The sequence below is a fragment of the Neolamprologus brichardi genome, chromosome 18, assembly GCF_056152115.1.
Source record: "Neolamprologus brichardi isolate AB-2024 chromosome 18, ASM5615211v1, whole genome shotgun sequence".
Taxonomy (NCBI): domain Eukaryota; kingdom Metazoa; phylum Chordata; class Actinopteri; order Cichliformes; family Cichlidae; genus Neolamprologus; species Neolamprologus brichardi.
The window spans coordinates 22,521,096-22,537,208 of record NC_142121.1 but is presented as its reverse complement, the minus strand read 5'-3'; the positions used below and the strand labels follow the sequence as shown (position 1 = coordinate 22,537,208).

The 16,113-nt window shown below is 38.4% G+C and overlaps 1 protein-coding gene across 2 annotated transcripts; it reads right to left on the bottom strand.

Annotated features, from left to right (window-relative positions):
* Positions 1-807: 807 nt before the first annotated feature.
* On the bottom strand, positions 808-8,020 carry kif2c (kinesin family member 2C). Of its 2 annotated transcripts, XM_087832177.1 has the most exons (23): positions 7,901-8,020; positions 7,639-7,719; positions 7,447-7,535; positions 7,257-7,358; positions 6,706-6,754; positions 6,590-6,625; positions 5,761-5,907; positions 5,362-5,484; positions 5,174-5,271; positions 4,944-5,039; positions 4,785-4,839; positions 4,503-4,665; positions 4,236-4,326; positions 4,020-4,083; positions 3,852-3,943; positions 3,596-3,738; positions 3,247-3,460; positions 3,031-3,141; positions 2,879-2,946; positions 2,680-2,758; positions 2,504-2,584; positions 2,310-2,403; positions 808-1,164 (listed from the first exon to the last, which is right to left on the bottom strand). In XM_087832177.1, the coding sequence occupies exons 2-23, from the start codon at positions 7,697-7,699 to the stop codon at positions 1,103-1,105; spliced, it is 2,118 nt and encodes a 705-aa protein (XP_087688303.1). In that variant the 5' UTR covers positions 7,700-7,719; positions 7,901-8,020; the 3' UTR covers positions 808-1,102. The 2 variants fall into 2 exon arrangements, with proteins under 2 accessions (XP_087688303.1, XP_087688302.1); XM_087832176.1 differs by lacking the exon at positions 6,590-6,625 and having other exon boundaries at positions 7,901-8,019.
* Between the last annotated feature and the right edge of the window lie 8,093 nt (positions 8,021-16,113).

The following is a 16,113-nucleotide window of genomic DNA, read 5'->3' as shown; positions in this document are numbered from 1 at the left end:
CTACCGCTTTGGCAGTTCAACTGATAGACAGAGCCTTTGGGCTAATAAAATATAACAACATGGATCACCTCATCTTAACCTCCTAAGACCCGAACTCTTCTACGGCATGCATTTTTAATTTGTCTTTGATATTTGGGCATATTGGGGCCCAATGAACGTAAAACCAAAGAATTACCACATTTTCTTTACCTTATTTTTGTTTTTAAGAAAAATAAGAGCCACATATGAGGATATTCGTTTAAAATTTTGATAGAACAGTAGCAGTATATAACCTTGTAAGTGGATATCAGGCCCCTGTAAAGCAAAATTGAGTATTTTGGTCTAAATAACCCAAAATGTGATGTCCACATATGTGGATGCCAGGTCCTAGGAGGTTAAAGATGGGATATTTCCTTAGTGGGTGTTTTGATAATAGTGTTGCAGCTGATCGGATACCTACTAAGGCCACAGCACATGATCAACACTTACACTGGCAAAATTCATGGAATGATTGTGCACCATCATTCCCTCTTTTGAGATCAAAGTCTCATTATAGGATAGGGGCCATCAAAATATTGATTTTAAGTTAGCCTTCCCTCACAGGGGCCAAGTCAAATAATAGAAGCAAAATATTCTATAGCAGCTATTTGCTGTTAAAAAAAACAACTCAAAAACAAACAGAAACCATCAACTTAGTCATTCAATTATTTATACAGAGCCACATCTGACCAAGAATAAATCAATTCTGTTGAAATTTCAAATTTGAATCATAGCTTTGAAAGAGGTGAACTATGTTCACCTATGATGCAGAAAAGAAATCATACTGCATTCTTAGTGGTGGTATAATTTATTTAATGAGGTGCATAGACAACTTCAATGACCATTTCCATCAAGAATGAGCCCTCCAAAACTTGTCTCGATTTTTTAATGTACATGTATCCAATTCTGCACTAGAAATGAGCTGTCTTCCTAAAATATATAAAATCACATATTTAATGAATAGTGTTCAAAAACATTTTATTGAATACACAGAAGTTACTACAATGAAACAAATATAGTAAGAACAAACACAATTTTCTAATAAAACAGCTCGTTATTCAGAAGAGAAGGTTTTCTACTTGATTTAGTGATTCAGCCTCGCTGATCGCTCCTGATCCACAGCAGACTGCAAAGCCATCACTGTCTCTGTGGATGAAACAAATGAATGTAAAGCACACCAAAGTAAATCCTTTCTTCCTAATCCTTTGTCAGGCTATCCGGTCGTTAAGTCTGACGTCACTAGCCGTGTCTGGGCCTAAACTCCGCTGCAGGTCCATATATCAAACGATCACAAAAGTTAACGTGAGTGTTCTCGGTGGTCAGGAACAAATGTAATCGCATGGCAGGATGCTGTAAAAAGACCAAACTTCAGCCAGGAGAATAACTGAGATAATCCATCCACAATACGAGGTTAGTCATTCATATACTGCTGCATGGACTGGGCTGTAGTTGCATCCTAAGGTTTTAAAAACTGAGCTTAAATAAATGATTAGCGGTAATAAAAGCCGAGGGAGGTCAACAGTGATCACTGACTGTTTTAGGAGCTTTTTGAGATTAAATAGAAGAAAATACAAAACATTAAACATGTTAACAACACAAAAGCCATATTAAACGCAGACTACTTTAGGCCCGGAAGTAGGATTCATCACGTCATCACTTAACGACAAGATACATTCAATTTTGACAAAACAAGATGACTGTTTGGCATCTATACATTTGTTTTTGTTTAAATACACTTAAAAAAAATTAAAGAAAACAAAACATGAACTTGGCCGATGTAACCCACTGTCTCGTTTTTAAATCCTCAAGACAAGCCATTTTCTCCATCACCATCTTGGTTTTTAAAAAATCAGATATGATGAAAAGGGCAGATTGGACCGTCAAACTGCATGCTCATTGGCTAACTACTTGAAACAATCCTACATTTCTGACCATTACTTAATCGTTTTTCTCCCAAGCTCACCCTGAAAATAATGACTAAATACAGCAGGAAAGTGTTTAGAGAGGTCACATTTGGAAACTGTTTTTCTTTCTATAATAACAAAATTCTTTTTACAAGCCCTAGGTATTGCCCCCTGGTGGCCATTAAAAAGAATAGAATTTTAAGACATTTCTTTTTTCTTTTCTTTTTTTAAACTGTCTGAGTCTGCACCTTTATTTAAAACAAAAAACAAACAAAAGAAAAAAGGCTGGAGCTGTGTTAGAAGGGGTAAAGTTTTGTGTAATGAGCAAGCAGATTTAGTACATTACATTAACAAAACAAATCAAGCAATATTTTGGTTGGTACAAACCCAATAACTTTTTGGAATGATCAACCAGATTGGGGAGTCCTTCCTCGATGTTGTATGAGATTTGGCCCATTTCTTGTACGAGGTCACCTGCCCTCTGAGTGAAAAAAAAATAGGCGAAATTACCAATTTAAAAAAATAAAATGACATTGTAACTTGAATCCTGGAAAAAACATACAAAGTTAGGAAAACTCTACCTTGAGCTCTGAATAAACTTTCTCCTCCAGCGCAGCCACCTGAGATATGGCATCATACACACTGGTATCCAAAACTGATTCCTACATCACAAAAAGAGTGAAAAAAGTTTTAAAAAAAGTTAAATCTGAGAAACTTCCACACAGGTTATAACTGGATTCATGCTGTGCAAGCTTACCTCTTCTGAGGAGCTATTCATTGGCTCCTGTGTCTTAGGTGCTTCACTGGCTTTGGAATTGCCATTAAGTTCCTTCACTCTGCAGAAAATGTTTCAAGCTTCATCATACAATAAGGCGACTGAGAATTCCCATTAGAAAACCCCCCCCAAAAAAACCAAAAAGCCCACAGATTCAGAGCTTCATATGCTAAATACATACCTATCAGCATAGCGCAATGTGTTCATTGTATATTCACATGAGGTCATACCTGGAGACACCATAGCAATCTGTGAAAAAGAAAAAAAATTATTTGATGTGGATTTCAAAATATCCAATGCTGAGAGGAAGTCAAATTTGGTGTGGTAACATACCATGCAGGTCCTGGACTTCTCTCCAATGAAAGAATCCCTGAGGACTTTGGTCAAAGTGCTCATTCGGAAAGGAATGTGATCACTGTTCTTTCCCAGTGAACGGATACACTCCTACAGGATACAAGAGAGGAAACACCAGCGTTTTGAGTTGCTGTGCATACATATTTAATGGAGAGAAAACAGAGTACTTCTGCCTTTTAATTAACTATCGCTTACCTTGAGAGCCAGAAGGCTGCGATTGATCTCGGCAGTTTCAACTAAAGTACTCCGGTCATTGCTGCTGACATCTGTACCACGCTCATTGCCAGCCAAATCGACCAGTGAAAACTTGCCGTACAGCGTGGTAGCACGGTCATTGCGCCGAAGAACAATTTGAAGGATTGCATGAGAGCGGGATGAGTTGGCATTGGCTGAGGTTTGGCCCGACGTTCTGGAAAAGACAGTGAGATTCTAACTTAGAGTTTGCCTACCTACACTAATGGGTAATTAATAAGTTTTTGTGCTCTTTCAGCCACAAAGAAAAATGCACAAGGAAACATCAAACACATTTTTGATACTAAACTACCTGCACGAACTGCCAATCTGTATCATCTTGATGACCTCCTCTGCTGAGGTCACATAGATCTCTTCGAGGCCGACCACCTGAACCTGTTGTCGTTCATCTTCCAAAACACGCAGCTTGGCCTTCTTATGCAGCAGGTCATACACCTAAATAAAAATAAATAAATAAATAAAGGTCTAGTTTGTTATATGGATTAATTGAACACGTGGATTCAATAGATATCTTCTGAGTGAAGGGTGTTCCCTTCACGTTTTCCTACCTTGCCATTGTAAATCTCAAAGAAGCTGACGTAGGCAGAGAGATCCAAATTAGCATACCTCCTGTGGTGGAGGTAGGCAAAAACATCCTGGGCTAGAAGTGAATAGACTCAAATTATGACAAAGTCTGTTTTTTGTACAAAATCCAGTTGTTTCATTTAAGGTCCTACCTGCTAATGCGTAGATGCCTTTAGCACTGTTCTGCTGCTTCCCTGTGAAATCACCTCCCATTGTCTTAAAAACAAATAAGTCTTTGAATAAATTCCACATTTGCAAAATTGTGCTTCAACCCCCCCCCCCCCCCCCCCCCCCCCAAAACAAACAAACAACAAACAACAAACCAACCAAACAAACCCCTCAAAGTCTTAGATCAAGTGGAGACTTACATGAGTCTTACCACTTCCTGTCTGGCCATAGGCAAAACATGTTGCCATACCACCTTCAAAAATGGACTGGACTAAAGGTTTAGCTGTGAACCTAAAGGAAAATCAGAATTTTAGTCATCATGACATTAACAGGAAAATTACAGCATGTATAAAAGTATACATCGAGTCTCCATTGTACTGGTCAATGTCCCAGTTGAAAAAGCTAAGTTAGAAAATGTACAATCAGAGCCACTGTTGGCTTAATTAAAGGAAAAATGAGGTAGTTACTTGTAGACAAGTTCATTGGTGGCGGTCTCATCAAAGGAGTAGTCAAAGTGGAAGACTTGATTGTCCAAGTACTTGGTGAGGTCCACCTTGTGTTTTGGCTCATGGACCAGTAACGCACCTTTCCCAGGTACAGACACCACATCAATCTCCTTTTTATTAATCTCTACAATACACAAGAGTATCGGAGTTAGTGTATAAACATGGCAACTGTTTTCTCTCCCTTAATTACTCCTTTATATTCAGACGATAGAATAGAGAATCTACAAATTATTCCTGACCTACCCTGCTTGTTAAAGGGCCGCTTGCGAACGCACACACAAATCCTTTGGGGCTCAATCTTAAAAAAGGCAAGAGATGTGCAGAGAAATGACTGTGCTACAGTTTGCAAAGCTACAATAAAACTTTCTGGACGGAACATTGTAAGTCCATGTTCAAACTTACCGTTTCAGTAGTTGATAAGGGTGTGATTTCCAAAGTCGCTCTGAAATCCTGAATCATCTCAAAGAACTTCTGGTTGGGCCGGGAACCTTCCAGAAACTATAAAGACAAGCAAACAAAAGGTACTGTAACAAAATGAGGAGTAGTTTTGCTCATGTTTAAAACAATTTACATTTAAAAAAAAAAAAAAAAAAAAAAAAAAAAAAGGAATAATGGTTGAAGAAATCTTTCACCTTTCCCCTCTTGGTTTGCATATCTGGGGGCTTTATAACACAAGAGAGCCTTTTATTGCCTTTGTTCAACTCCACAGGAGCCACAGATTTCCTTCTGCCTGAAATGTGAAAAAACAAAAAAACAATATACACACTGAAATAAATAAATGAGACGTTAACACCTAATACCAATAAAATGGGTTACATACCTCTAACTGTGGATGGAGGAGGCATTTTCTCAGGTTCATCATTTTGCTTTATGGCCTCAGGAACAAAAGGCTGCAAAGTCGCTGGTTGTGTATCATTCCTTTTACGCTGCTGATTCGGAATTACTAGATGACAAAAAACAAATATACTTCAGATTTAACAGAAGGAAAAGACCAAAATATTTCTTCATACATTTAAAGTACTCAGAAACTTACTCAAATACATTTTAACAGGTACATGATATGACTTTGTACCCTGCAGATGACCAAATGCATATGGCATGGTCACCAACAACAACATGTTGTTAAATGAAACAGATGTGGCTCTTATTAGACCGCGTTATGCATTTGAACAAATCTTTTTGTTTTCTGTCTTAAATGAATAAGTAAATCACAACCAACCAGAGTTTTTGAGGACTGATGATGGGGGTAGATCGGGATGTATGGTTTCTGGGTTAGCTGAAAATGATTCTGTAGCTGAGACTGGTCCTTGAACAGAACCTGGGGCCTGAAACATACATGTCTGCCGAGCCTGGGACCGAGTAGCAACTGAAAGTGACACAAAACCAAGTCAAACTGCTGAAATATGAGTTTATGCAATTCAGACTGATTATTAGCAGCATTATCAATCTGGATTAAGACAGCCACTACTGGTAAAATGGAGGAGAAAGAGGAAAAAAAACAAAACAAAACAAAAGCAAAGCTGTACGAGGCTGTCTGGCAAAACACAAGTGACACCAACAGTAAATTCACCACTTATTTTTCTAAAAACAGAACAACCAAATTAGACATCCACGGTGGTAGAAAAGTGTGTTTTAAGTGAATAACAAAGATATGAAACACTAATGTGCTGGTCATTAAAATGGTTCTAAGTCCTAAAAAAATGACTCTAGGCCACTGTACATGCACTGTTTATTCTCCAATGAACTGATCAACCAGTGATAACAATCAGCGGTCCTTTTTATAGCACAATCTTATTTCTCAACAGGCAGAATTTAAGGACGAAGAGACCAAAAACAAAAAACAAAAAAACATTGTTGCATATGCATATACAATCACCCAACACCTAAGTGTGTTGATTTGCACCCCTTGTGCTTTATCATTAATTTAATGTACATCTAAAATCTGGGAGCAGAGTTCAGCTCTTGCAGGACTGTCACTCCTCGCCCTTGCACCCATAACCAAAACAGGACAGATTTGCTTTAACAAAAAACATGCACGCCGTGCCGACCTGACTCTTCAGTCCTGGTGACTGCTGTAGTAGAAGCTTTTGGAAGGAAAGAAGCCATTAGGCAACAGTACTTAACATTTACACCTGACACACACAGAGACTCAATATTTACATACAGGAGGAAGGTGCAGGAATCCTAGAGGAGCGCAGTCGACCCTCGTATTTCTACAGAAAAAAACAGAAAGAAAACTGTATAATGCTCAGTCCAGTCAGCCACTTAACTCCCTCATAAGAAGCACCGTGTACTTATGTGTAATATAAGTTATTAGAACATCATTCTGCATGTAGTTACATCAAACAGTATAAAAGCGGGGGGAGATTTTTAAATCCAGATGATGTACTATGAGGTGCAAAATAAAAAAATAAAGTTATTTATCACTTATAAAACAACGTGTGGAGTAGAGCATTGCTTCAGGTTTGCTCATGGGAAGTCTTCATTTACAACTACAGTTGTGTTCCTTTTGGATTACACCTCATACAGCATAAGGCTTCTACTGAACATTCAAATTCAACTCACATGCATCCTTACCTGAAATAAGGGTCAACTTAATGTCACAGGAGAGGCTACACAAGGAAGCAGGATCATCTAACCTTGCTGTCATCTGGTGACTGACAGCAAGGTTAATGTAATAAATTATGAGAAAAAACAATGTAGGCTAGCACTCACCTTTTCTGGAACATGAGTCGGTGGGTCAGGAGTTGAGCTTGTGATTGAATTTATAGGGTCCAAAACCTCTGGATTGAGTATACATAACTCACTTAGATCAATCTAAAACACAGAAGAAGAAGCAGACTCAGCATATAGGATATATTAATGTATACTTGGTTGATATCACCTCAGTTACGACATTACTGACCCCCTTTCCACGGCACATGTTCCTCTCATGCCACTCAACCATAACTGTGGACTTGTCAACGGATTTCACCGTGGCCGAATGGACTCGACCTAGTTTACGTACATAAAAAAAAAGCATGCCTGAGCTAACTTACCGCACACGGGAAGTACAAAAACACATAATACGAACGGATTTAATGCAACATGAGCTCACCATCACTGCGGCTGATCTGGACAGAGAGTCCAACGAGAAGTCGGGACAGGCTGTTCTCCATGATAGCGCCTTCTTAAAAAGCTGAAAATAATGAAGGTAACGTTAGCGTATTAAGTATCCAACTCATTCTCTACCAGTTGTGCTGTCGTCGCTGTGAAAATATGTCGCCTTTTCAGGGAAACGTAAAGTTTGATAAAACCAAACCGTCAGTCGTTTCCATATGTTTATTTTTAGTTTCTTTCAAGATAAAAATCACACTTACCTTTTACCCGTACCAAACTCAACAGCGCCCAGAATTTAAACTGGCGTTATTTCCGAGTATTTAAGAATCTGATTGGTCTTCGTCATTTCATAGAGGCCAGCGTTCTTCTTCTACGGATTTATAGGTGGTATTTAAATCGATGTTACACTGCCACTCATCGGACAAGTTAGGAAGAACCGCTACAGTTGTGCAAATGGAAGAACTTCGATACACTAATTCAACCAGACCAGCTCGGTAAGATGTTGCTGACTTGAAATGTTGTGTTTTATCCACGCAAGCAAACAAAAGCAGAAAAGCAGGCTAGTAACATTTATTTTAATAGACAAGTGCTTTACAAGAAATACACATCATACAGTACGGGATTTAAATGTGTGTATATATATGTGTATATATATATATATATATATATATATATATATATATATATATATATATATATACATATATATATATATATATATATATATATATATATATATATATATATATATATATATATAACAACCGTGGGCTATAGTAAATAAAGCTAATGCTAATAATAAAGGAATGTAAGAATTAAAGTTAAAATGACCAAATACTCATCACTGATATTTATCCTGAACTCAACTAAATTTTATTTTCTAAACCTTAACTGAAACTGAAAATAAACATGATATAAAATCATTATATAACCAGCAATCGTTTAGCAAGAAATTTCTCCATGACTTTATCTGTCTCACGTATCAGTTGTAGCCCTTTGATTTACAACATTGTTTTGGTTCATTTTTTTCCTCGGGCATTTCTTACACACAGCTCTCTTAATCAGTTAATCATGCTGAGATCTGGACTTTGACTGGGTCGTTGCAACACATTTGTTCTTTTCTTTTTCTGCCATTCTCGTGTGGATTTGGTGCTGTGCTTGGGATCATTGTCCTGCTGTATGCTGTAATTTTGGCAAACCTTTAGCTGTCATTGCCTCACATTTGACTCTAGAATACAGAGGACGTCGTGATCAACTCAGTGACTGCCCAAGTCCTGTGGCTGCAAACCAATCCTTACTCATCACCCCTCCATCACTGTGCATTGCAATTGTTGTAAGATGTTTGTCCTGATATGCTGTGTTTGGTTTTCAGTGTGCATTATGACCAAAAATCACCACTTTGGTCTTTTCTGTTCAACAGACATTGTTTCACAACTCTTGTGGTTTGTTGAGATGCAACTTTGGAAACCTAAGTCGTGTTGCTGTGTTCTTTTTAGAGAGAATAGACTTTCCCCTTTCAAATCTTCCAGACAAGCCTTATTTGTTCAGTATTTTTCTAATCGCAGTTCAACATTTAATACCCTAACGGAGGCCTGTAAAGTCTGAGATGTAGTTTTTGGATTTTTTGCAGTTTCTGTGAGCATTGCATGACCTTGACCTTGGGATGAATTTCCTGAGATGTCCGCTCTTGGGAAGATTGTAACATTGTGTTAACACACACCTGAATGCTCCAGACCAGCAAACTACCAAAACTCCTATTTTCATAGTTTGGTCACACTTGCAGATGCTTAATTAATGACACATGCATTTGATTGGCAGCACCTGGCTGTTACTTACCCTCATAATTCCTTTGGAAAGAGTAGGAGTGTAGTTAGTTTTGACAGGACTGTATCTACTTATTTGGTAGAAAGTCCAGACTACTCCCACTCGCTTCAAATGTAACCTGATAGCAGTGCAGCCTAGAGTTTAACTCGCTACAGATCACTATGAGATGTGAAATTAAAAATAATGACAGAAAACAGACCGATGCATTTCTCAGAATTCACATTTGCCACATTATGGAGTAATTAGACTTTCAGCAATACAACATTGCACTATGACACAGTGATTTTGTTATCTTAACATGAACAGGCTAACAACTGAGCTACTGTAGAACCACAGAACACATGTTTACATGTAGATCACATAAAACACTGTTCTGTGCAAAATTTTATTTTAAATTTTGAAATACTTTTTAGATCATAGGAATATTACCAATGAAACCTAAACAACAAATTTAGAGACATTACAAGTACAAACTGTAGTCTTGTTTTCCATAGTCCAATGGCAGCCATGCTGATATTGGACTATTTATTTGGTACATCCATACAAAATATAATAAAATGCTGCAAACAAATATAATTGCAGTTTTTTTCAGTGGGAAGCTATTTTTTAATTTGAAACAATAGCGGCATTATCATGACATCACTGAAACCAAACAGGCCTCTTTTAATATTACATTTATAGATATTCCAGTCCGTGAACACATCCCTGATCATTCCACAGTGATCCCCAAATGTGCTAAAAGCTGATCTATTTAGCCTATTGCATTTCATGCTTGCGACCACAAGAATCCAGTGTTTATCCACACGCTGCCTCTCTTCTCACACTCACTGCAAACCAGGCACAACATTTCAGTCCTCCGTGACATCAACAATCAGGGACAGCTGGAGAATGACCCATAATGCAGTTCAGCCTTGCCTTCAGTGTGGGAGGCTTCCCATTTTTTTCTCTTTTCTTTTTCGCCCCTTAGCCTCCCCGCTACGTGCCCACACCCTCTCAATTTCCAAACCTCCTAACTATACACAAGCTAGACTTATGTATACACATTCTCCACGAGCGAACGCTGACACATGACAAATCAAAGCTCTAATAAACAGCTTGCGCTGAACAATTTCCCCCCCACCACCAAAGGATGAAAAATAAACAAATCCCTGTCGGTTGAGCGTCCAGGCCATTTGGTAGGTCTGTCTGTTGATGACTGGGTGGCCCAGGGCTGCTTGGTGTGAGGCCTGGGATGGAGCCACAACTGTTTCCTGTGGGCAGCCCAACCCCCAGAACCTCTCCACAACTGGCTTAGTGGGTGGTATTCCCCTCCTCCCTTTTTTTTCCCTCTCATCCCCTAAACCTCTAGACCCTCCTCCCTCCTCCCTCCTCTCCTCTCCAAGCAGTTCTCCTTCCCCCTTTTCCTCCCCTTACTCTGTCAGTCCATCCATTCTCACAGCCATAGTCCTCAGCTCAACACTTCCCCAGTGGCCTCAAGTGGACCAAGTAAGATAAGAAAAAATGTAAAGAAACCTTGTCTCTGTGTGCACTTAGTCCAAGTATGCCCTCGTCATTTACATAAAGCTAGAAATTGTCACAAAGGTGTGATTTTTGCCTGATTACAAAAACATTTAGGGGGGTTAGTAAAGTATCACACATCCTCATCCACATTTTCTTCTTTTTAACACATATATTTAAAGCTATAACACATTGTTTCTCTTTTTCAAGCTTTAAACTACAAAATAAACCATGAACCAGCTGACAGTGCACATCATTAAAATGTTCTTTGAATTGACTCACTCGGTGATGATGTTTTATCACTTCACACATGTCTGTCCCAAAACTGAGCACGAGCTCTTGTAAATGCACATCCTGTTATACACAGGCTAGGTCACGGGAATGTGAAATAATGTAACAAAACAGTAGCATCTGTGACTTTATGCTTTTGTTATTTTCATATACCTTTTGTGCGTGTTTATTCAGATTTTTCTCATGACTTTGTGACTGTTGCGGAGAATGTCTCGCACATGTTGCAGAGACTTCAGGGTGGGCTTTCCCTTCAAGCAGCCAGCTCTGTTCCACATTTGTTTGTTCATACTGATAAGGGTTCAATACTTGGCTGAAAAACACTAGAAAAAAACAAACTGAAAATTGGGGTTTTTGAGTTCAAGTTTCCTCTTTGAAACACCAAAGTTGGCTTCAACGCTGTCACGCCACGCAAAGATCACAGTTACCGAAAAGACACAGCGGCATTTTTAGGTGCTGGCTTCACGGCGTCGATTGTTGGTGGTGTTTGATCCGAAGAAGAACGCAGTCTTGTATCTGTTGGCCCTGTCACTGTTTAACCGCTCCCCTTTTTTCCACCCGTCCAAAAGCATATTTTCTCAGTGTAAAGAAAATTGGCGGAGGCCGTAGCTCTGTTCCTCTATACAGACTAAATAAACATGCGCATGCATACTGTACGTGAGCTGAGCACACTTGTAAACCACCCAGGAAGGCTGACAGACGAGGAGAGGAGCAGTGAGAGAAACAGAGAAGGAAAAACTGAACTACTTTTTCATATTCTTTCTTTTTTGTATGATATTAATAGCAATAATAATTCTGTAACCCTTGCCAAACCTAACACTAATATGAAATTAGGTCTTTAGAATAAGTTTAGCATTTGGGTGTAAGCTGTCGGCGAGCATTAGTCAGTTTTTCCCTAAATATGAAGCGGACTTTAATTCTGTGTCAGCTTTATAGTGATGCTGAAATACTGACCAATGAGGCAGTTCGTAGTGGGCATGTGATTTGCTATAATCATGTCTGTAATGTGTGGTTTTATCAAATGGTTTTCATCTTTTTTATCTTTCTAAGTATTTCCTAAATATATAGGGTCTGTATTGCATTTTACAACATGACCAGCAGAGAGCAATATAACTACAAACAGAACTGGCAGCATGCAGTCAGGTACAGCTAACTGTGGGATTTGAAATAAAAGTGCTGACAGGACTCAAGATCCAGTATTAGAATGCAGGTTTTCTTCTTTTCCGTAGCATAGCTTTGGGTCGGTACGTGCTGTTCCATAACTGAACCCTCTGCGCATCCAGCAGGGAATTAAATCTTCTCAAGCCAGAGAGCTAAACGTGCAACTGGAACATTCACTCATTAAAGCATGTTCGTATTCTTGGCATGTGGAGATCCAGTAAATAATGCCAGTGACCCATTTTTTTTCTTTCCATGCCATTATTTTAAAAAAGTAAGTACTAAATTTTCTCTTCAGCCACATCATTTCAAGCTTTGGAGTCATTCACTGAGGACTTCTCTCACCTTTGAACTTGTGAGTGCAGCCACACAAAGTTCTATTTTTTCCCCACTGCTCGCAAATGCATATTTGTTTCTTCAGCAATAATTTTATTTATTTATTTTGGCACAGAACTAAACAGTGGTTCATGCAGTACCTGCAATTACAGTAACACTATGGGCATGTGTTTTCGGCCTGTACATTAATGTAATTATTATTTTTATACCTAAAGTTAAAAATGCAATTAATAGAATCATTATTATGGGCACAGAAAACTGGCTTTTTGTTAATGATTAGCCAGCAGTGTATGTTATATACACTGCTGGCTAATATTACAGATCCACTAGAATCTAGTCAGCACACTCAGTAAGATAAATATTTAAATAAACTAAAGCCAAGATTGATGACAGTGTTGGCACAGAACTAAGTACACTTATTCAAGTTACAGGTATGTATGCTACTTTATGCTTCTACTACATTCTCATGTGATAGTTTTATTACTATATTCTTTATAAGTCAAACAAACAAACAGAAAACTATTGTTTACAGTCCAGTATAGATTTCTCTGCTAAAATTCAAATGGTTTCATTTTAACAGCCGTTTTGAGGCCAAAGAACTAAACTTAACACGTGCATCCACTGGTATCCATGCAGTGATACTTTATCTGTAAGTAGTACTTTATATATGCTGTATTAAGTTGCTAATTAGCCACAATTTGATGTGATGGTGTGAATGTCATAATGGTGATCTCCCTGCCTTTTTGTGGTAGCCAGGTAACTGGTAATGGTGATTTGAGTGTTTGGCTTTAAAAGGAACGATTAGTTCCTGTAATGACTTTGGCTGGGTGGTTTAAGCTGCTAAACCTGACATATGACCACACCCCATCTGTGGGCGTCCTGTAAGTTTAATGTAAACTGTAAAAAAGCAACACCCTAATTGCATCACTGGATCACGCTTTACAAGTTTGAATAAATGTTTATTTTTGTTTTGTATGAGTTTGTCAGAAGATGAGTACACTGTGATTATAAAGGGATGAACATGGTGGGCTGTGGTGTTTAAATAGTGTTCAGATGGTATTAAGGGGCCCAGAGTGAAGAAAATATCACCCATACCATTATAGCACCAGCCTGACCTGCTGGTACAAGGCAGAACAGATCCATGCTTTCATGTTGTTGATGCCAAATTCTCATCCGACCATTTAAATGTTGAAGCAGAAACTGAGGTTTATCGGACCAGGTAGTGTTTTTCCTAATCTTCTGTTGTCCAATTTTGGTAAGCCTGTGAGAACTGTAGCCTCAGTTCTTCTTCTTAGCTGACAGGACTGGCGTTAAGTGTGGTCTTCTGCAGCTTTCAGAGATGCTCTTCTGAATTGGTTGTAATGAGTGGTTATTGGAGTTACTGCCTTTCCATCAGCTCAAAGCACTCTAGCTATTCTCCTCTGGCATCAACAAGACGTTTTCACCCAGAGAACTGATGCTCTCTCTCTTTTTTTTTTTTACACCATTCTCTGTAAACACCAGAGATGTTTGTGCGGGAAAATCCCAGTAGATCAGCAGTTTCTGAAATACTCAGACCAAGAAGTCTGAAACCACACACGTGCTACCTTCAGAGTCATTTAAATCGCTTCTCTTCTTCATTGTGATGCTTGGTGTGAAAATCCTAAATATTGTCACCCTACATGTGAAGCTATTTTGAAGAATTGGAAAGTAAAAGGCATTATAGCCTTTAGATACAGTACTGAAATACCATTAATGTCATTTACATGGCTTTACACCCACAACCTCACACATACTTTAAGTTAGGTCACAGAGTGCAACTTGCGGTTCCTCAACTTCTCTATTTGGTTGGTAAAAAGTCCACAGGGCCATTCTGTCATCACAGTTCCCCTATTGGCTTTCATTAGTTTCCAAAGTTAAAGCAAACTGCAGAAAGTAGAGACGCTATCTGACAAAAAAAAGGAGGTGGTGGTGGTTGGGGGTTGCAAAATAAGGGTTATATCTTAATGTAAATCTGTCCATTGAAGGTTTAATGGGAGATTAAAACAAAGTTTTATCCATGACTGTGAAATTAGCCCATAAATTCTATTCCTGAATTCAATCACTTTCTTTATATATAAACTGTAGAGACTGAACTACAGCAGGCCTCCATACGACCTCTTTAAGGGAACACCAATTGAAACCACAAACCATGAATAGCACAGAAATGTGTTAGTGTGCTTTTGAAATTAATCCTTAAAACCCACCAGTGTTTTGGGTTTTTTTCTCTCTCCTTTTTTTTTTTACGGGAGCCAACAGAGAAGGCATGTTTGCTTGTATAGTGCAGGGTACAGCATGTGGACCCCAAAGTTCTCAAAGAAAAACTGAACCTACACACAGAGCTTTACGGCCTTCTCCCAAACCACAGCAAAGGGATGCACTGCGAAGGTTTCCAGAATAGCAACTTAATTTTCGTGTTTTACTAAGTTCCCCCGAAAGAGAGAGAAATGTGGCCGTTCAGCGAGATAATTGCAAAAGGATGACAGATGAAGTCATGTTACCAAACTAGCAGATTGTATCACTTGTTTTAAGAAAAAGAAATCAGATAATGAGATAAAGATTTCCTTTCCAGTGCTCCAAGTCCGTAGACAATGATAATATTTCAGAAATTAAAGCTTAAGAGTGAGCTCTTCATCGAAGCTTGTAAATCTCACCAAACTCAGATTATTTTTTTCTCTCTGTTGTTTAAAAAACAAAATAGTTACGTAGTCCCTGTCAAACCTTCTCTGACTTATGCTAAGTGATGTCTTGTTTGTAATAAAACGAGCAACAGACTTTGGTTTGAGACAAACAGAAACCCCTAGTTAGCATATGCAAGACAGATGAACAGGCAACGAATTAAAAAAAAAAAACATGTTGAAGCTCAAATTTCATTAAAAAACAAACAAACCCCAAAACAAAGCGTTAAAGAAACCACATCGCTGGCCACACTGTGAGCGCGGAAGTGTGTTTGAGAAACATTGCTGCAAACTTTGGTTTATTATCAAAAGATGGAACCAAACATTTTTACCTCGTAATGACACGATGATTTGGATATTGTCTAAAAAGGCAAATGATACACGTTATTGTGTATTTGTATTGCTTCTATGCTACTAACATTTTTATCATTTATCCTGTTATCATTAACCGAGGTCTTGATTTCCCCACAAGGTCCTGAGCTGACACTTAACTACTTCAGTTCCATCATAAGCTACCTACACGCGAGTGTTAGTTTTATTGTTAATGTGTTAATGCCATTGTTTGCCTTTTCTATTGCACAGACAATGATTTGGCAGACCCTGGGACAAACGATATTGAAAAACCACGCTCATGCATGGTGTCAATTATAGTTTATCATCTGGTTTGCCTAACT

What these genes read in the sequence shown, in the direction of transcription:
- kif2c (XM_087832177.1), bottom strand. Translation starts at nt 7,699, where the DNA reads ATGGAGAACAGCCTGTCCCGACTTCTCGTTGGACTCTCTGTCCAGATC. An exon ending in TCCTCCATCCACAGTTAGAG is followed by an intron (nt 5,272 to 5,361) that starts GTATGTAACCCA and finishes TTCACATTTCAG; the next exon opens with GCAGAAGGAAATCTGTGGCT. An exon ending in TCATTCCAAAAAGTTATTGG is followed by an intron (nt 1,165 to 2,309) that starts GTTTGTACCAAC and finishes TTTCATCCACAG; the next exon opens with AGACAGTGATGGCTTTGCAG.